Source organism: Symphalangus syndactylus, chromosome 5 (assembly GCF_028878055.3).
Source record: "Symphalangus syndactylus isolate Jambi chromosome 5, NHGRI_mSymSyn1-v2.1_pri, whole genome shotgun sequence".
Classification (NCBI taxonomy): Eukaryota; Metazoa; Chordata; class Mammalia; order Primates; family Hylobatidae; genus Symphalangus; species Symphalangus syndactylus.
This window is the reverse complement of record NC_072427.2, coordinates 145,450,001-145,471,387: the sequence shown is the minus strand read 5'-3', so window position 1 is coordinate 145,471,387 and position 21,387 is coordinate 145,450,001. Positions and strand designations below refer to the sequence as shown.

Here is a 21,387-nt window from a genome sequence, read left to right as displayed (position 1 = left end):
CTCAGAGTAATAATAGTCCTGGCCTCTATTTTATTGAGGCACAGAGAGGAAAGAAATCCATAGTTGGCCACCTGACTTGGGCAAGGTCAAAAGGAGAGTGATCAATGGGACCAGAAGTAAGCAATTTGTTTGGCTACACTTGTTACACCAGTTGTATAACAATTCCCTGAAGCATAGGTGTAAAACTCTATGTACATGCACCCTCTACTGGTTCCACTCCAAGTCCTTAACTACTTGGGTATAAGCTAATGATTCACAAGCTTAATGGAACTGCACAAGATTGTATAGGATTGTAATGAGACCATTTCCTCTACCCCAGTTACCTGCCCTTCTGTACCTGTCCAATGTGTACTTCGTTCAGTCTTCTTGCCGGAATTATCTTTCTTCTTTCATCATTCCCTATATGGAAGCTTGGTTAGGGACAGGACTCAGAGTTAAAGCTGCCCCAAGGCATAATCCTATTCATCAGGATATAAACAAACTTTTATTTTTCCAGGGACTAATCTGGTGAGAAAAAAAAGGTTAATAATAATTCTAAGAAAGGAAAGTCACAAGGAGGTCATTAACAGAACCTATTTTGTTCAAACCTGTTTGGAAGCTGGAGGGCAAAAAAATGATGGCAATTACGTGGTAGAAAAGTGCAATGAGAGCTGGGAGTCATGTTAAACAGCAAACCTGTTTAGGCAGGTGAAGGCTGGCGTGGTTGGGAGAAAAGGTGGCCAGGCTAGCAAGGAAAAATATTCAAGAATTAGAATATCAGGAAACTAAAATGTGGTCTGGAGAGGGAATGGTATAAAAATATACAAGAGACGCATAAAGGACAGTAATTATCCAGAATCTTGAAAGTAAAGGTCACTGGTAAAATTCAGTGAAAATCAAAATAATCTTAGCGAACACAAAAAATATCAGTTAGGACTGTTATATTCATTTTACACACATTAACTTATTTAATCTGTATAAGACTATCAAGTAAATATTACTACTATTACCCCCATTTTATATAAAATGAAAAATGAGCCAATAGAGGTCTAATAACCTGCTCCAAGATCACACAGCTCATAAGTGACAAAACCAAGTATTTAAACCCAGGTATCCTGGCTAGGCTTTAGGCCTTGGTGCTCTACTGTCTTTCTGCCAAGAAAAAGAGAAGGGAAAGATTCATGATGGGTTCCCTACCTACAGGGCACTCATGATAGAAATATCCTATTCAAGGCCGGGCGCGGTGGCTCACGCTTGTAGTCCCAGCACTTTGGGAGGCCAAGGCGGGCGGATCACGAGGTCAGGAGATCGGGACCACGGTGAAACCCCGTCTCTACTAAAAAAAATACAAAAAATTAGCCGGGCGTGGTGGCGGGCGCCTGTAGTCCCAGCTACTCGGAGAGGCTGAGGCTGGAGAATGTCATGAACCTGGGAGGCGGAGCTTGCAGTGAGCCGAGATTGCACCACTGCACTCCAGCCTGGGCGACAGAGCGAGACTCCGTGTCAAAAAAAAAAAAAAAAAGAAACATCCTATTCAAAATGCTTTCCTGTCTTTTAGTTTATTTTCTCCAGGAAATAACATCTATAGCAGGTCAAGTGGGTATTCTGCTCCTGTTGTATGAATGGGAACATTAAGGACTGGAGGAGTTACATAATAATTTAGTGGAAGGCCACCTAAAGCCCTGCTCTCCTTGTCTTATAAAATACCTTCCACCTTGCCAAGTCTTCTACTGAAATCTGGAAATCACTCTTCATCCTAACCCCAGTTGCCTAATTTAAAAAAATAAAAAAGACAAGACTGTCAGTGCTCATTTCCTTTTGAAACTGACAGATTTTAAATCACCAGTATCGTACCAGGACATTCTTTCATTATTTGTTTTCCTTAGCTGAGAACAAAACCAGTTTATATCCTACATTCTCATATTCCATCATCAAGCTGTGTGTGAGGACCCTTAGAGTATGATCATTCCACCCAAGAGTCTCCCTTCCACAGTCACTCAGTATAATTAGATTTACGGAGCTAGAAAGGCGCTGAAAGGAGGTTTTATTCAATTCTTATGAGATAGATATATCACTGTAAACTAACATCTACTTTTCTTATCCCAGCCCGGCCAGCATGGTGAAACCTTGTCTCTACTAAAAATAGAAAAGTTAGCTGGGTGTCGTGGCGGGCGTCTGTAATCCCAGCTACTCAGGAGGCTGAGGCAGGAGAATTGCTTGAACCCAGGAGGCAGATGCTGCAGTGAGCCGAGATCGCACCACCGCACTCCAGCCTGGCGACAGAGAGACTCTGTCTCAAATAATAATAATTATAATAATTTTTTATTAAATATTTGGTATTAAGTAAAAGATCACCTACTTAAGTATAAATCATTCATACAGCATTCATTTGTTTCTTTTATTATTTTGCTTTTTTGAGGCAGATTCTTGCTTTGTCGCCCAGGCTGGAGTGCAGTGGTGTGATCTCGGCTCACTGCAACTTCTGCCTTCCACGTTCAAGTGACCCTCCTGCCTCAGCCTCCCAAATAGTTGGGATTACAGGTGCCTGCCATGACACACAGCTAATTTTTGTATGTTTCATAGAGACAGGGTTTCATCATGTTCTCCAGGCTGGTCTCAAACTCCTGGCCTGAAGTTATCAGCCCTCCTTGGCCTCCCAAAGTGCTGGGATTACAGGCGCCCGCCATGACTCACAGCTAATTTTTGTATTTTTAGTAGAGACGGAGTTTCATCATGTTGTCCAGGCTGGTCTCAAACTCTTGGCCTGAAGTCATCAGCCTGCCTTGGCCTCCCAAAGTGCTGGGATTACAGGCTTGAGCCATGGCACCCAGCCACATTTGTTTCTATAGCTTTGTTTCATTATAAGTATTCTATGCTCTTGCAGGTGTGCTTGTTTTTACTCTGACCTTAGGTTTTATTTTCCTGAGTGTCAAGACTTATTTCTTAATCACATCACTACTTTACCAAAGAGAGACAGAAAGAAGGAACAAAGAAAAAGACAAGAAACAAAGAAACCTATACATTTGCTTTTTTAAAATTTGGTTTTAAAAAAAATGTCTTTCTCGCCGGGCATGGTGGCTCACGCTTGTAATCCCAGCACTTTGGGAGGCCGAGGCGGGCGGATCATGAGGTCAGGAGATCGAGACCACGGTGAAACCCCGTCTCTACTAAAAATACAAAAAAATTAGCCGGGCGTGGTGGCGTCGCCTGTAGTCCCAGCTACTCGGAGAGGCTGAGGCAGGAGAATGGCGTGAACCCGGGAGGCAGAGCTTGCAGTGAGCCGAGATTGCGCCACTGCACTCCAGCCTGGGCGACAGAGTGAGACTCCGTCTCAAAAAAAAAAAAAAAAAAAAAAAAAAGTCTTTCTCAGTTATCTATTTCAGTAGGAACTGAAGTCAGGGTGGAGGAAGATGTCACTGATAACACATGAAAATTCTAATCTTCCAACTTGATTTCTCATCTTCAAGTCTGTTTTTTCCAAAGATGAGATGGCATTCCTGTTCATTTGGCAACCTCTCAGTCTTACACCAATGGTTAGGGATAAATGACCCAGAACCAGGAGAGTTGATTATCAACATAGTGAAGGGGAGGGTTTCAAAGAGCAAGAAGGGGTTGTTAATCACATGGAGAGAGAAGAAAGGAGATTAGCAGGGTGACTTTCACCCTGCAACGGTCGCGCTGGGGTACTCTGGTGAAGGATCAAGAATATTACCAGTTTTCTGATGAAGAAAATAATATATTTGGTCACCAGCAATCTGCCTTTGACCATCTTCAAAGCCAAGTTTTTCATCACTGTCTAGAAAAATACTTCATTCAGAGGACACATACGTCCTCTTTGAATGTCTTCTTTCTGGGAGCAGTAGGAGAAAGAAACTTAAAGATGTAGAAAGAATTAATAGTATAACGGAAAGAAAGAAGGCAAAAGGAAGTAAATGTGGAGGCCATAGAAATAGTAATAAGAATAAAGAAGAAAACCAGGAAAAAAGAGGAGGGAAAGGCCATAGAAAATAACAGCCAGAGAGAGTAGGAGGAGACAGAGAAAAAGAGAGAGAAAAAAGCTGATAAATTCCTGAGAAAATTTCTCTCCTTAAGAATTCTAAGTCAAGAAGTCAAATATGGCACAGAGCATTGAAAGGAGGCAATGGATGCCCAGTTCAAGATTCTGAAGAAGCAAGAATTCAGCCCGATGGGAGTCCGAGTTCACGTTGTGACGGCCTCTGCCCTGCTGCATTTCATCCTGGTGAGTTCAGTGGTGAAAAGGCAGAAAGACAGTATTTTTCCCCAGATTAATCAACTCTCAGAAGAATCTGAAAGGAAATGAACTGCGGGGTGAGGAGACATATACAGAACCCAGGGGGTCGTAGGGAAATGAAAAAACTACAAAGTTTCCTTAGTATTACGAGACTGCATAGATGTATGTGTGACTGATGGCAATGACAATGAAAAGGGGGACAGAAATTAGAGTGAGCATGGAAACAAGCAGGATTACCGTGGCACTTTAGAAGTGCCACTGAAGTATATTTATCTCTTTTAGCATCTTATCACCCATCCCTCAAAATTCCAAACAAATTATGAAAACTAGGTGTGTAATTCCCCTAAATGGAATTTCCCATCCAGGAATTTCTAATCCTGTTCTAGCAGTTTAGGTGCCTCTAGTCTGGAAATAAGAGAGGCAGGGCTCTTTTAAAATATTTTGGGCCTCACAATGAATCAGAAGTCTCTGAGTAATCCATTAGTGGAGAAAAGGGTCACTGGACTGAGGGATTCTAAACAATTGTCACAGGGGAGTTTACAGAGCTATGCCACCTAGCAAGAAGGAGAGCAAATGAAGAAAACTGGATAGTCTCAGATTCCCGTATGGCCCCCGTACAGAGTGGGCTGTATGTTTTTTTTTTTCTTTTTTTTTGCTAATAGATCAGTTAAACTGGTATCTGGAGATCCATTTTTTCTTATATTTTCTTTTTGCTTCCTCTTCACTTCCTTTGCCTTCTCTTCCCTTCATTTTTCCTTTCTTTTCTCTTTGCAACAAGCCTGAAAAGTGGCATTTTATCTGCTGAGCACTTTAGGCTTCTCTTACCTTTAGTGAAGAAAGTGAAAGAAAGTACCATGGTTGGGTAGAGGAAACACATGCTTTTTCATCCTTAGTGGCCATTTCTTTCCAATGAAAACACAAACACGGGTTTCTCAAATGTTACCTGCAAAGGCTGGCTATTAATCCTTTTACAGATCCTTTTCAGCTGATAGGTCTTGAGTATGTGTGTCTCCTTACCCCTTCACTACCCACCATAAACTCCCAATAGTTACAAATCTCTGTTTCTTTTCTAAGGGCCTTTGTGGTTGCTTTCCTGAAATATCAGATCACTCAAGTTATTAGAAGACAGAAGCAACTTCTAGAATTGAGTTTACTTAAATGGTTTGTTGTTGTTGTTGTTGTTGCTGTTTTTAAACGGAGTTTTGCTCGTTACCCAGGCTAGAGTGCAATGGCACGATCTTGGCTGACTGCAACCTTCGCCTCCTGGGTTCAAGCAATTCTCTTGCCTCAGTCTCCCGAGTAGCTGGGATTACAGGCATGCACCACCATGCCTGGCTAATTTTGTATTTTTTTAGTAGACACGGGGTTTCACCATGTTGGTCAGGCTGATTTCGAACCCCTGACCTCAAGTGATCCACCCACCTCGGCCTCTCAAAGAGGTGGGATTACAGGTGCGAGCCACTGCACCCAGCCTTGAATGGGTTTTTGAAAGAGGAAGTCAACTAAAAAATCAGGTAGAAGAAAGAGTGGACAGTTTTGTTTGTTTTTTTTTTGTTTTCTGTAAAAGGAGTAGAACGGACTTGATAGCAATGTCAAGGAATTGTTAGAGCAAACTTGTCCCCAGTGCTATTAATTCATCCAACACATATCTATGATCGAGTTTGATTTGAATTCTGTCTGCATCAATAGGTGTGTATATTTGGTCACATTTCTTTTTTTTTTTTTTTTTTTTCCAAGACGGAGTCTTGCTCGCCTAGGCTGGAGTGCAGTGGCATGATCTCGGCTCACTGCAACCTCCACTTGCTGGGTTTAAGCAACTCTCCTGCCTCATCCTCCAGAGTAGCTGGGATTACAGGTGCACATCACCACGCCTGGCTAATTTTTGTATTTTTCATAGAGACGGGATTTCACCATGTTGGCCAGGCTAGTCTTGAACTCCTGACCTCGTGATCTGCCCACGTTGGCCTCCCAAAGTGCTGGGATTACAGGTGTGAGCCACCACGCCTGGCCTGGTCACATTACTTAAAACCCTGTGCCTTAGTCCCTTAACCTTTCAAGATAAGGTTAAATATACCCACCAAGAGGGTTATTGTGATTAAATGTTACGAAATATTAAGAGTTCATGGCTGGGCACGGTGGCTCATGCCTGTAATCCCAGCAACACTTTAGGAGGCGGAGGTGGGTGGATCACTTGAGGTCAGGCATTCGAGACTAGCCTGGCCAACATGGTGAAACCCTGCCTCTACTAAAAATACAAAAATTAACCAGGCGTGGTGGCACGTGCCTGTAGTCCCAGCTACTCGGGAGGCTGAGGCAGGAGAATTGCTTGAACCCGGGAGGTGGAGGTTGCAGTGAGCCAAGATCACGCCACTGCACTCCAGCCTGGGTGACAGAGCAAGACTCAAAAAAAAAAAAAAAAAAAAAAAAAGAGTTGTTAGCAGTCTGAGTGGCATCTAGTAGCTATTCAATAAATAAGACCCTCTGTCCCACTGGCCCCCTCGCTTTTCCCCTTCTTCCTTTGTATAGTCATTGTCACACTAAGAGGATGAAAAAAAAGAGCAGTGGTGTAGAATTCAACTGGGCAGGAATTAGGAGGACAATAGCAATATCCTAAGGGACAGAGAGATCAGGAATTTTCTACTACAAACAAATTAGTGTAAATGGCTACCTCTCATTCACAAAGGGTGATGCTCGCCCACCACCAGCACAACAGATGAGATATTTGTTCTTCAAGGTTCCCTTACCTCAAGTACAAAAGCCAGCAGGTATGGGAGAAATTAAAATGGCAGCCCTAAATAGAGCGCCCCTATGACCGTGACCTTCTTACTGGTTGAACTAACACAGCACAACCATGAGAGATGATTGGTAGGCAGCTGAACACAGTGGACAAAACAATTTCCCTGTATAAGACAATTTCTCTTTCTACAGCTTTCTGGGACGAGATGCGAGGAAAACTGTGGTAATCCTGAACAGTAAGTATAGAGTTCAAGCCGGGAGGAAGAAGCAACAGACCAAAACATCACTACCCCAAAAGAGAGTCGAGATGTCATTAGACATCTATGACTTCCTTTTATTTATTTTTACTTAAGTAATAGATCTCATAGATGAGGTATCACAAAATAAAGACATGTGTTTTTGTCATCTTAAGCGCTCAAAATAACACTGCTGACAGCACGTTTTTACCCAAAGCCAATCTTCCCATCAAAGCAGCACGATTAATCTCAACTTATACAGTCATAGAGACTTGCAAAAGACTTCCTTAGCCCTGCTTCTCAGTGACTCACCAGGACAGACTGGGTTTAGTATCTAGTCACTGGCATATACATTTGGGTGATTTCCAAAGTAACATTATTACTCTAAATTGGGAAAGTATTTTCTAGTTTTTAGGGCATGTTAACATTTATTGGGCAGACTTCATTTAGCTATCACTTTGATGTAGTTATCAACTAATCCAAACCTGTCACACTTAGGTCTTATGTAGACACGGAGGACATGAAGATAAAAATGCAGAAGAATTATTCCACTAAAAGGAACTATAAAATACAAATTTTAAAAAGTAGTGGCACTTTGAATAAAAACGTGTTTGGGATGAAGAACAATACATATTTAGCCATGGGAAGGGTTTCCCGATAGCCAGGTCTGTTAAACCTAGGGAAAGGGTGATGGCCTTGATTACCTGTCACATGCCCATTGGGTGTTGACTGCTTGACACCTGCTGTCTGAAGTTTTACACATCTTCCACCACAGGAAGAGTCCTTTCCTATAAACCAGAATCTAATTAGAACTAGAGGAGTTTTCAACAAGTGAGAAATGTGGGTAAACCAAGAGGAGTCATTGTTCAGTGAAAAAAAAAAACAAAACTATATTTTCTATAAATGTGTCACCAGAGAATAAAAATAGATTCACTAGATTTCAGTAGATGCATGTATCAGAAAGAATTATTAAATAACAAAATTTGCTACTCTTCAAAGATACACAAATACTTTGCCTCTCCTCATTCTCCAATTCCTGACCTTATCTTCTACTCCTTCTCCCATACAATCCCTATTTTTTGCATTCTTACAGAGAAAATTTACAATTGCCATAGTGAACTCAGAACATTATTTAGCTTTCATCATGGTAAAGTTGGCTTCTACTTTTTTCCCTCTTCCTGTTTGGTCTCAGTGGATATGCATATTAGTTTTGATCCTGGATGTGAAACATTAGGGTACTCTTTACGGTGGGTGTGATATTGTGAGAATATATATTTGGTTTTGTCCCTATGTCCTAGCATACAACTTCTAAAATCCCCAAAGTAAGTAGCATCATTTTGCATGCTAATGAGTTGATTGGTGGCTGGCAGCCCCTAGGTAGATTTTTTTTTTTTTTTTTTTTTTTTTTTTGAGACGGAGTCTCACTCTGTCGCCCAGGCTGGATGGTGCAGTGGCGCAATCTCGGCTCACTGCAAGCTCCGCCTCCCGGGTTCACGCCATTCTCCCGCCTCAGCCTCCTGAGTAGCTGGGACTACAGGCGCCCGCCACTGCGCCCAGCTAATTTTTTGTATTTTTAGTAGAGACGGGGTTTCACCATGGTCTCGATCTCCTGACCTCGTGATCCGCCCGCCTCGGCCTCCCAAATTGCTGGGATTACAGGCGTGAGCCACCGCACCTGGCCTGCCCCTAGGTAGATTTAGGATGGGGCTGGTCATTGGAAGGACCAAGGCAGAATGCTTAAAGCCACACCCCTCTACATCCAAGGAAAGTAAAGGGGCTGAAGTTTAAGTTGACCATCAATGGCCAACGATTTAATCAATCACGCCTACATAATAAGGCTTTCATAAAACTCCCAAAGGATGGATTTGAAGAGTTTCCGCACAGCTGAACAGGTGGTGGTTTCTGAAGGGTGGTGCGCTCGGAAGACATGCGAGCTCCGTGCCCCTTCCCACATGCTTTGCTCTACGCATCTCTTCATCCGCATCCTCAGTAATATTCTTTGTAATAAACTGCAGATGTAGGTAAGTGTTTCCCTGAGTTCTGTGAGCTGCTCTAACAAATTAATGCAACCCGGCCGGGCGCGGTGGCTCACGCCTGTAATCCCAGCACTTTGGGAGGCCGAGGCAGGCGGATCACGAGGTCAGGAGATCGAGACCATCCTGGCTAACAAGGTGAAACCCCGTCTCTACTAAAAATACAAAAAATTAGCCGGGTGAGGTGGCGGGCGCCTGTAGTCCCAGCTACGCAGGAGGCTGAGGCAGGAGAATGGCGTGAACTCCGCGGGGCGGAGCCTGCAGTGAGCCGAGATTGCGCCACTGCACTCCAGCCTGGGTGAAAGAGCGAGACTCCGTCTCAAAAAAAAAAAAAAAAAAAACAAATTAATGCAACCCCAAGAGGGAGTCAGGGAACCCCCAATTTATAACCAGCAGGTCAGAAGCACAGGCAAAACAACTTGTGATTAGCATCAGAATTTTGGGGAGCCGTCTAGGGGACGGAGTCCTCACCCTATGGGATCGGATCCTATCTCCAGGCAGGTGGTGTTGGAATTGAATTGAATTACTGGACATTCAGCTGTTGTCTGTTGCTGGAAGATTGCTTGCCCGGTGTGTGCGGAAATCCCCACCCACCCACATCTGGTGTCAGAGGGTTGGGAGAATATAGCAGGAAGAAACTAAGTTTTTTTTTCCCACATTCTCAGTGGGAGTGTTGCAACAGCTTGCAAAAGATAAATTACAAATGTGATTGTATGACTTTCATACTCATAACTGAAATTTTCTTTATGTTTACATTTTATTGACCTGAAATATACACAAGCCTTAACTTTCACATCCATTTTCAAAGTTACTCTTTGTAAACTTGCATTCCAAGTTCTTTCTTGGTATTTTTTTTTTTTTCTTTTTGAGATGGCGTTACCACGGCCGGCTAATTTTTGTATTTTTAGTAGAGATGGGGTTTCACTGTGTTGGCCAGGCTGGTCTCCAACTCCTGACCTCGTGATCTGCCTGCCTCAGCCTCCCAAAGTGCTGGGATTACAGGCATGAGGCACTGCACCTGGCCCCTTCTTGGTCATTTTTATCATAAATGTTTGCAATAGGCACAGACATGTTTTCTATGAACACTTCCAATGATCAGTAGTTTGTTTTATAATGATTTACAAAATGACTTGGACAATGCCACTATTTAAAGCATATCATTTGGCAAAAGATTCAAGTAGCTACATTGAATTTTAAAAACATAACCCATGGTGCTTTTATTACAACAAGGTATCACATCATATTGTAACTCATATTTCTGAATCTGGAGTTATAACAGGGATTGACTATTTTTTTAATGTAGAAAACTTTATTCTTTCTTTATAGTTGCCTGACCACAGACTGGGTACATCTCTGGTATATATGGTAAGTTTCACTTATAATACCCAGAAAGACACTGTATTCCTCAAGACCATTAAAAATGACAACCTGCCTACTTACTTAGCATCTCATGGAGTAAGATTTCATTACTTCATCACTGCCTATGTGACAATATGTCAGGATTTCCTTTTTCAATACCATCTCGTCCACAAACATCAAACCATTATTGTGTCCTTCCCTCAGAGTCTGTTCTAGAAATATCTCCACAAAGGAGATTACTTTACTGAATTAAAAAGCAGAGCCTGGCGGGGCACGGTGGCTCACGCCTGTAATCCCAACACTTTGGGAGGCTGAGGCAGGCAGATCACTTTGAGGCCAGGAGTTCGAGACCAGCCTGGGCAAAATAAAGAAACCCCATCTGTATTAAAAATACAAAAAAAGTCGGACATGGTGGTTCACGCCTGTAATCCTAGCACTTTGGGAGGCTGAGACAGTGGATTACCTGAGGTCAGGAGTTCGAGACCAGCCTGACCAAACTGGAGAAACTCTGTCTCTACTAAAAATACAAAATTAGCTGGGCGTGGTGGCACATGCCTGTAATCCCAGGTATTTGGGAGGTTTCGGCAGGAGAATCGCCTGAACCCAGGAGGCAGAGGTTGCGGTGAGCTGAAATCACGCCGTTGCACTTCAGCCTGGGCAACAAGAGCAAAACTCCGTCTAAAAAAAAAAAAAAAAAAATTAGTCGAGTGTGATGGCACGTGCCTATAGTACTGGCTACTCAAGAGGCTGAGATCGTGCCACTTCACTCCAGCCTGGGCAACAGAGCAAGACTCTGTCTCAGAAAAGAAAAAAAAGTAGCCCCCCCAAACTACCTTAAATGTCTTATTATTTGTTCTAATGAATTGACTTACTGCAGCAGACAAAATTAGGAGGTGTATCTATAAAGCGAAAGCCTTGAGATTAAAATTATAAATTAAAATATTTATAATTATTCTATGAAATATTTAAACAAGAATCAAAACACAGACATTAAAGACTGGTTACAGCAGAGGTGGGAAAAAAGCCAGATCCCAGCACTCCCAGTTGCCCCGTGGGCTTTTGCAGGTTGCTGGTGGTAATTGGCGCGCTGCTTCTCCTGTGTGGCCTGACGTCCCTGTGCTTCCGCTGCTGCTGTCTGAGCCGCCAGCAAAATGGGGAAGATGGGGGCCCAGCACCCTATGAAGTGACCGTCATTGCTTTCGATCACGACAGCACTCTCCAGAGCACTATCACATGTGAGTACATTGACCTTTTAACCTGGGAGAAGGACCCAGTTTAAAGGAATAATGAAAAGGGTGCAAAAGTGTAGAACCACTGATCGAGTAATATTAAAGATTCCAGGACTCACAATAGTTTCGATTCCCAGAAGCCTGATGGTGTGGTGACCTGGGCTGTCATTGAAGCTGTGTTCTCAAGACTCTGTCTGGCTGATGATAAAGAAAGAAGTGAAATATTAGAGGCTATTGGAAATATTGAATAGGAAGAATTAGCCAGTTTATAAATAGTTACTTTGCTAAAAACTATTTTGAACTCCAAACAGATGCCTTTTTCAAAATGTCTTGGATTTTGTGAAATCTACTTTTTCTATTATTTATACTATTTTATATTTTTAAAGAAATTAATGGCATATACTTTCAGTTTTTTATTCTTCAAGTCTCGATACACTAAATTTTAGCCTTAACATTTTCTCAATGATTATAAGACACTTTCCCTTTTCTTCTGCGGTTCTGTTCTTTCCATTACTTTCTCTTTTTTTTGAGATGGAGTCTCATTCTGTCACCCAGACTGGAGTGCAGTGGTGCAATCTCAGGCTCACTGCAACCTCCACCTTCTGGGTTCAAGCAGTTCTCTCCCTTAGCCTCCAGAGTAGCTGAGATTACAGGCACCTGCACCACGCCTAGCTAATTTTTGTATTTTTAGTAGACATGAGGTTTCACCATCTTGGTCAGGCTGGTCTCGAACTCCTGACCTTGTGATCCACCGACCTCCGCCTCATAAAGTGCTGGGATTACAGGCGTGAGCCACCATGCCTGGCCAAAATGGTTACTTTTTTTTTTGAGACGGAGTCTCCCTCTGTTGCCCAGGCTGGAGTGCAGTGGTGGGATCTCAGCTCACTGCAACCTCCGCCTCCTGGGTTGAAGAGATTCTCATGCCTCAGCCTCCTGAGTAGCTGGGATTACAAGCAGCCACCACCACGCCAGGCTAATTTTTTTAAAATTTGTATTTATTTATTTATTTATTTTATTCTTGGTAGAGACAATTTACCATGTTGACCAGGCTGGTCTGACTCCTGACCTCATGATCCACCTGCCTCTGCCTCCCAAAATGCTGAGATTACAAGCATGAGCCCCTGTGCCGGGACTATGTTCTTTCCTAAAATTGAGGAGCAAGTACCAGTCAGAACACCAGCTGGCAAAACGTGGATATTTATTTTGAAAAGAGAGTGATGGCTGGGCGCAGTGGCTCATGCCTGTAATCCCAGCACTTTGGGAGGCTGAGGCGGTGGCTTACTTGAAGTCAGGAGTTCAAGACCAACCTGGTCAACATGGTGAAACCTCGTCTCTACTAAAAATACAAAAACTAGCCGGGCGTGGTGGCACGCACCTGCAATCCCAGCTACTCGGGAAGCTGAGGTGTGACGCTGGCTTGAACCCGGGAGGCAAAGGTTGAAGTGAGCCGAGATCGTGCCACTGCACTCCAGCCTGGGTGAGCCACAGAGCAAGACCCTGTCTCAAAACAATAACAACAACAACAAAATAGAATGATATGATGTGTTGCTGTTCACCTTTCCTACCTCCCCTTTCTCACTGTCATCTTAGGAAAAAAAGATAACCAAGGCTGGGCACGGTTTCTCAGGCCGAGGTGAGTGGATCGCCTGAGCTCAGTTTGAGACCACCCTGGTCAACATGGCGAAACCCCGTCCCTATTAAAATACAAAATTTAGCCAGGTGTGGTGGCACGGGCTTGTAGTCCCAGCTACTCCGGAGGCTGAGGCACGAGAATCATTTGAGCCCAGGAGTTGGAGGTTTCAGTGAGCCAAGATGAAGCCACATCACTCCAGCTTGGGCTACAGAGTGAGACACTATCAAAAAAAAAAAAAAAAAAAAAAGGAAAGAAAGAAAGAGAGAGAGAAGGAAGGAAGGAAGGAAAGAAGGAAGGGGGCCGGGTGCGGTGGCTCACGCCTGTAATCCCAGCACTTTGGGAGGCCGAGGCGGGCGGATCACGAGGTCAGGAGATCGAGACCATCCTGGCTAACAGGTGAAACCCTGTCTCTACTAAAAATACAGAAAAATTAGCCGGGCGTAGTGGCGGGCGCCTGTAGTCCCAGCTACTTGGGAGGCTGAGGCAGGAGAATGGCGTGAACCTGGGAGGCGGAGCTTGCAGTGAGCCGAGATGGCGCCACTGCACTCCAGCCTGGGCGACAGAGCGAGACTCCGTCTCAAAAAAAAAAAAAAAAAAAAAAAAGAAAGAAGGAAGGAAGGGAGGGAGGGAGGGAGAGAGAGAGGAAGGGAGAAAAAGAAGAAAAAGAAAAAGAAAAAAGATAGCTGGGCACGGTGGCTCATGCTTGTAATCCCAGAACTTTGGGAGGCCGAGGCAGGTGGATTATTTGAGGTCAGGAAATTGAGACCAGACAGGCCAACATGGTGAAACCCCACCTCTACTAAAAATACAAAAATTAGCCAGGCACGTTGGCACATGCCTGTAATCCCAACTACTCGGGAGGCTGAGGCAGGAGAGAATTGTTTGAACCTGGGAGGCAGAGGTTGCAGTGAGCCAAGATCGTGCCACTGCCCTCCAACCTGGGTGACAGGGTGAGACCCTGTCTAAAAAAAAAAAAAAAAAAGAAATGAGGTAAAAATAAATAATCCTAAGGAGTCTATAGTATCGGGGGCTGGGGGAAAGCGATCTAAGTCTGAAAGGGGAAATGGCAGGGTTGAGATGCAGAAACATTCTTGGCCGGGCGCGGTGGCTCACTCCTGTAATCCCAGCACTTTGGGAGGCCGAGGCGGGTGGATCACCTGAGGTCAGGAGTTCAAGACCAGCCTGGCCAACATAGTGAAACCCCGTCTCTACTAAACATACAAAAATTAGCTGGGTATGGTGGTGCGTGCCTGTAATCCCAGCTACTTGGGAGGCTGAGGCAGGAAAATTGCTTGAACCCAGGAGGTGGAGGTTGCAATGAGCCAAGATCCGCCACTGCACTCTAGCCTGGGCAACAAAAGCGAAACTCCATCTCAAAAAAAAAAAAAAAAAAAAGAGAGAGTTGCAGAAACATTCTTTAGATTGAGGATACCAGAGAAATCAGGTCCTTCTAGCAGGGCAGGAAGCTGGGTTGCAAACATGCTTCAAAGGATATTCATAAAATTTGGGGCAAGGAGTGACAATGAGTTTGGACACTTGTTAAAAATGAAGCGACAGTTAAGTGTGAAGTAAGTCTCTGCTGTCTGAGGGTGTCCCATTTCCCTTAGTTTCTTAGCTCTGTTCCTTCTTTCTTCACAGCTCTGCAGTCGGTGTTTGGCCCTGCAGCTCGGAGGATCCTGGCTGTGGCTCACTCCCACAGCTCCCTGGGCCAGCTGCCCTCCTCTTTGGACACCCTCCCAGGATATGAAGAAGCTCTTCACATGAGTCGCTTCACAGTAGCCAGGTGCGGGCAGAAAGCACCTGATCTACCCCCAGTGCCTGAAGAAAAGCAGCTGCCTCCAATAGAGAAGGAGTCAACTTGAATAGTTGACTCTTGGAACTGATGAGGGCTGTCATTTTATAAATAGGGGTGGAGTTATGTCCAGAGTCTGTGGGAAAATGGAACACATACTTTTCTAATCCTCAGAAGTTTTAGGATGGCATCTAACACCATCATTCTATGGGAAATATGGTTCTTACTCTTCATTCACAGGCCTTTATATCTTCTGATACGGAATGCTCTAATTGGGAACTCGAATTTTGTATCCAATGGCCAAAATCTGCAAGTAATGTCTAGCCACACTGATTACTACTAAACCAGGAAAGCATCAAGGTGTCTTGAATTCCTTCAACTATTGAGTGCATATAAAATTCCTGTACCCACATGATACTACAAGTTGTATCTCTCTCTGTCAGCTAATCCATTGTGGTAAACTGGAAAAGACAACAGTGTTAGCACAGCCATCGACATTAATGCACTGAATGCATGCATCTTTCCTCCTGAGACAGCAATCGATTTTACACCGAATGACAACGATCATCTTAGACAGCACAACATACCCACTCGGATATCTAAAAGCTAGGGATGGGATTGCTGATATGGGCTAAGAGAACACAGTATAGTATTTAAGTGCCAAATATCAGTCTTTCTATCCCTCCAGTCCTACCCCTCAGCAGTATGAAAAACTCCATACTGTGCAGTAACAGTTGGATTAATTCTTCAGTTCCTCCGCACTGCAAACACATATGTGTGCACACATGCATGTATACATGCACCCTGTTTTAACTCTGAAGGAATAGTGTTGCTTTACTTCTTTCCTGTTTTGCCTGGACCACTTAAAGCCACAACACTTCTATAGTGACACATGCTAGTCTCTAGTGGGGGCCCTCACTGCCACCTAGTGGAGCCATTGTGGAAAATACACTCTCTCCTTTGAGCCTATCTGCACATCTCTCAAGTTCTTGGAGCAAAAACTAAATGCTGAACTAAGCTCATGGACCATGCCGCAGTATAGTGCTAATCTATCCATATAACATACCACCTCCCAAAGTATTATTATTGGAAAATCAAGAAAGTGATGCACATTTAGGGAAAAACTACTCACCTTAGAAAAGTCACTGAAATCCTTTTTTTTTTTTTTTTTTTTGAGATGGAGTTTTGCTGTTGTAGCCCAGGCTGGGATGCAATGGCATGATCTCAGCTCACTGCAACCTCTACCTCCCAGATTCAAGCGATTCATCTGCCTCAGCTTCCCGAGTAGCTGGGATTACAGTTGCCTGCCACCGTGCCCAGCTAATTTTTGTATTTTTAGTGGAGAGGGGGTTTCACCATGTTGGCCAGGCTGGTCTAGAACTCCTGACGTCAGGTGATCCGCCCACCTTGGCCTCCCAAAGTGCTGGAATTACAGGCCTGACCCACCGCTCCAGGCCTGAAGTCTTTAAAGCCATTTTCTCACCTAAAAAATGGGGAATAATAACACCTCAGAAGCTTGTTGTGAAGATCAAAGCAGCTACATATATGTGGCATGATTTGTAAAGTGTTATGCATATGTATGTTATTCTTCCTACTGTCATCTAACCTTCCCTTGCCTGCTATGACTTATCTGAGAGCTATGTTCCCATTTATCCTTTTGCCAGCTGTGTTACTGTTGTCACACCTGAAATGGCTTTATATTTATCAATAAATACTTGTTGATTGAGGTAAACAACAACAGATATAAGTGATTCCTCTTAATATGTTCTGGGTAGAGGTAAGGAATATTTGAGAAAACTTATTGTTTATTAGGCAATTAATTAACTCCAGAACTCAGGGAGGCAACACAGAGCCAAGAATTGGCTGATTATGCAGCTCCTTGTTAACTACATTCTTGGAATGCTCGCTCAGCCCGGAGGGAAAAATGTTCTGAGTATAACCTGCTGTTGATCTGAAATTATCCTGAGTCATTTAACAAATTGGCTCTGGGAATTATTAAAATGCATGAATTGCTAAGAGCGCCTGAAGTGACCTTGTTTTACTGCTTGCCAAATGAGTCATTTAGTCATCAAAGACACATTCCAAAAGACATTCTAGGCTCTTCTATTAAGGCACCAGGACACCACAGACTTGGCAAAGGTAAAACGTTCATTGGCATTAGAAAATCTTGGGGGAAATTTTGCCTATAAAGTCTTATCCTAAAGGAATGTCTCTTCTGCACACCCACTCCCTAGCCCCTACCACCTTATTTGAAATATAGAATCACTTCCAACCATGACATGCTACTACTCTGTCCCCTATCTCCATCCCATAATGTGCCTTTTCCTAATCTGCTTCACATGCGCTGCTCCTCAGTCACATGGAGTCTCTCACTTCTGTAACTCTCCCATTTGGTCACTAGTTATTTGCACCCCTTTGGCCTCAATTCTTTCTATACTGAATCTAATACATCTGTTAATCACCTCCATCACCATCATCATTGTTCTGAATTTTTAAAAATCCTTTTTAACTTTCTTCACATCTACTCTTTAAACACTGGCTCGGCTGGGCACAGTGGCTCATGCCTGTAATCCCAGCACTTTGGGAGGCCAAGGTGGGTGGATCACTTGAAGTCAGGAGTTCCAGACTAGCCTGGCCAACATGGTGTAATCCCGTCTCTACTAAAAATACAAAAATTAGCCAGGCGTGGTGGTGCGGGCCTGTAGTCCCAGCTATTCAGGAGGCTGAGGCAAGAGAATCGCTTGAACCTGGGAGGTGGTGGTTGCAGTGAGCCGAGATCATGCCACTGCACCCCAGCCTGGGCAATAAGAGCAAAACTCCATCTCAAAAAAAAAAAATAATAAAAATAAATAAATAATAATTTTAGTTGTGCTTGCATTACAATCATTTAACAGGTTTTGTGTGTGTCCAGCAAGTATGATTTAAGAAATTATGTACCAGCTGGGCACGGCGGCTCATGCCTGCAATCCCAGCACTTTGGGAGGCCGAAGAGGGCGGATCACAAGGTCAGGAGTTTGAGACCAGCCTGACCAACACGGTGAAACTCCCGTCTCTACTAAAAAAACAAAAATTAGCTGGGCGTAGTGACCCGTGCCTGTAATCCCAGCTACTCAGGAGACTGAGGCAGAAGAATCGCTTGAACCTGGGAGGCGGAGGTTGCAGTGAGGCGAGATCGCGCCACTGCACTCCAGCCTGGGCAACAGAGCGAGACTTTGTCTCTAAAAAAAAAAAAAAGAAAGAAAAGAAATTATGTACCAAGAATAGTGTAGAGCATGCAAAACAAACAGGGCCTCTGCCTCTCAGTCTTCACAGAGTTTACATCTTCACAGAGTTAAATTTTTAGGAATATTAAGAAAAAGCGAGATAAAATAGTAGCAGATTTATAAATACAAAGAGCTAAACAAAGACTGAAAGGGGACAACAGATAGGAGAGCGTAGAGGATACTTGGGAGAAGCAAAGTAAAAGAAAGGCATTTTCGAAGATAAGAAAAGCCTTGGTAAATCTGAGAAACTTAAAAAAAAAAAAAGAAAAAGAAAAAACAGTAGAGGCTGGGTGTGGTGGCTCACGCCTATAATTCCAGCACTTTGGGAGGCCAAGGAGGGTGGATCATTTGAGGTCAGGCATTCAAGACCAGCCTGGCCAATATGGTGAAACCCCATATCTACTAAAAATACAAAAATTAGTGGGGTGTGGTGGCACACGCCTATAGTCCCAGCTACTCTGGAGGCTGAGGCAGGATAATTGCTTGAACCCAGGAGGCAGAGGTTGCAGTGAGCCAAGATAGTGCCACTGCACTCCAGCCTGGGCAACAAAGTGAGACTCTGTCAAAAAAAAAAAAAAAAAAAAAAGAGAGAGAGTAGAGTAGCTGATTATAGGGAGCAAGGGAGACAGCTACAGGAAACAGAGTTCAAGAAGAAGGAGAGACCTTGCGGACCAGAAGTCTGGACTGTATTTTACATGTATTGAGAAGCGGTGGAAGTATTTTTTTTTTTTTTTTTTTTTTTTTTTTACAGAGTTTCCCTCCTGTTGCCCAGGCTGGAGTGCAGTGGCATGATCTCGGCTCACTGCAACCTCCACCTCCTGGGTTCAAGTGGTTCACCTGCCTCAGCCTCCCAAGTAGCTGGAGCTACAGGCATGAGCCACCACACCCGGCTAATTTTTGTATTTTTAGTAGAGACGGGGTTTTACTATGTTGGCCAGACTGGTCTCCAACTCCTGACCTCAGGTGATTCATCTGCCTCGACCTCCCAAACTGCTGGGATTACAGGCATGAGCCACCGCGCCTGGCCTGTGGAAGGATTTTAAATAAGTCACTTGATGCAATTTGAATTTTAAGACAATGACTCTCAATGCTACAGGAGAATGGAGTGGAGTGGGAAAGTCAGAAGTCAAAGGTCAGAAGATCAGGGAAAGTCTTCAGAGGTACTGAAGAATAGTGGATAAGAGATGATTGGGGATAGGATGGGTGTGGTGTGAATAAAGGGAGAGAGAGAGATAAATGTAGGAATTTGAGAGATATATTGGAGATAGGATCATCAGGACTTGCTGCTGAATTGGAGAGGAAAATGTATTAAGGAAAGGAAAGGAAGTGAAGAATGACTTCTAGATCATTTACCTGAGCTGATGCATGGAATGTACAGCTATTTATTAGTATGCAGAAGACTGGAGGAAGACCAGATTCAGGAGAAAATTTAAACAATGATTTCTAAAAGTGAGGAATAAGGCATTCGCTGGTGAAATACGTACCAAGTTAATCTAAGACAAGTCCTACTGCACCAAACAGTAAAAGAAGCTCAAACGTGCTAATGGAATAAGTCAAAGTTTTCCTTGGAATTGAATGAGGAAAGCCTCAATTCATGAAAAAGAAAAATTTCGCGGATCACGAGGTCAGGAGATCGAGACCACGGTGAAACCCCGTCTCTACTAAAAATACAAAAAATTAGCCGGGCGTGGTGGCGGGCGCCTGTAGTCCCAGCTACTCGGAGAGGCTGAGGCAGGAGAATGGCGTGAACCCGGGAGGCAGCGCTTGCAGTGAGCCGAGATCGCGCCACTGCACTCCAGCCTGGGTGAAAAAGCGAGACTCCGTCTCAAAAAAAAAAAAAAAAAAAAAAAAAAATTTTACATTAGTCATTTAGCTTTGTAATGTTTTTAAGACAATTCACTGGAGATTGCATGGAAACTGTTGGTTATGCCTCTCTGAGACTCTGGGGTTTGGACAGGAGGATGTAAGTTTGGAAACTATCAAGTTAAAATGTATATTTATATATATGGACATGAATGAGATCATCTCTGCCCATCCTCACCCTCTTGATCTTTTTCCCTCTCACTCCTTTAATTTTTCACTTTCCACCAGTTTCTTCCCTTTAGCATATAGTAGTTTAGTATGAGTTGTGTACTGTAAAGGGAGAGCAGCACACGAAGTTGAAGTGGCACACTGCTCAGCCTTGCACCAAGCAATTCGGTAACTGAACTTGAAGACAATGAGGCGTGACTTAACGTTTTATATGCAGGAAAGCTCCATTATGCGATCAGTTTTTTAAGAAAGATACCCTGATGAAAGTTTGAGGTCTTAGCTGAAATGTGAGGAAGGCAGATCTTAACCCTGACTAGGAGCATATTGTAAAAATCCTAGTTAAAAATGGGGAGCTTGCTGGGCATAGTGGCTCACGCCTGTTATCCCAGCACTTTGGGATGCCAAGGCGGGTGGATCACCTGAGGTCAGGAGTTCGAAACCAGCCTGGCCAACATAGTGAAACCCTGTCTCTACTAAATATACAAAAATTAGCCAGGCATTGTGGCACACGCCTGTGATCCCAGACACTCAGGAGGCTGAGGCAGGAGAATGACTTGAACCCAGTAGATAGGGGTTGATGTGAGCCAAGCTCATACCACTGCACTCCAGCCTGGGTGGCAGAGCAAGACTCTGTTTCAAAAAAAAAAAACCATGATGATGAGCATGAAAAGGAACATTGAGGTGGTGGTAAAATGATGATCTTTTTTTTTTTCCAACAGAATTCTAAGCTGTGCTCAATTGAAAAAAAAAAAAAGTAACAAAGTGGTTAAAACATGATTTTTAACACAATTGTTCTCTAGGTCTCTCCTATAATTTTAAGCAGAGGAAATTCACTGGCCCCTCT

The 21,387-nt window shown here is 43.6% G+C and overlaps 2 protein-coding genes across 7 annotated transcripts in view; one reads left to right on the top strand and one right to left on the bottom strand.

The window, feature by feature from the left end:
- Nucleotides 1-16,981, top strand: part of TMEM52B (transmembrane protein 52B) — a 37,209-nt gene extending 20,228 nt beyond the window's left edge. The window contains exons 1-5 of one of the 3 annotated variants that reach the window (XM_055280699.2): nt 4,151-4,219; nt 7,160-7,203; nt 10,563-10,601; nt 11,661-11,830; nt 15,096-16,981. In XM_055280699.2, the coding sequence (XP_055136674.1) occupies nt 4,166-4,219; nt 7,160-7,203; nt 10,563-10,601; nt 11,661-11,830; nt 15,096-15,319 (531 nt within the window). In that variant the 5' untranslated portion in view covers nt 4,151-4,165 and the 3' untranslated portion in view covers nt 15,320-16,981. Of the gene's footprint in view, nt 1-4,150; nt 4,220-7,159; nt 7,204-10,562; nt 10,602-11,660; nt 11,831-15,095 lie in introns of those variants that run through there. The other 2 variants (XM_055280700.2, XR_010120872.1) reach the window with 2 other exon arrangements.
- The window catches only part of LOC129483376 (oxidized low-density lipoprotein receptor 1), a 60,255-nt gene that overhangs the window by 20,950 nt on the left and 17,918 nt on the right, over nt 1-21,387 (bottom strand). Inside the window, exons 1-2 of one of the 4 annotated variants that reach the window (XM_063639668.1) lie at nt 11,944-12,016; nt 338-504 (exon numbers count right to left, since the gene is read on the bottom strand). Coding sequence is in view for 1 of the 4 variants with exons in the window: in XM_063639667.1 (XP_063495737.1) it covers nt 11,944-11,993 (50 nt within the window). In the remaining 3 variants the exon portion in view is untranslated. Of the gene's footprint in view, nt 1-337; nt 505-11,943; nt 12,023-21,387 lie in introns of those variants that run through there. The other 3 variants (XM_055280682.2, XM_063639667.1, XM_055280683.2) reach the window with 3 other exon arrangements.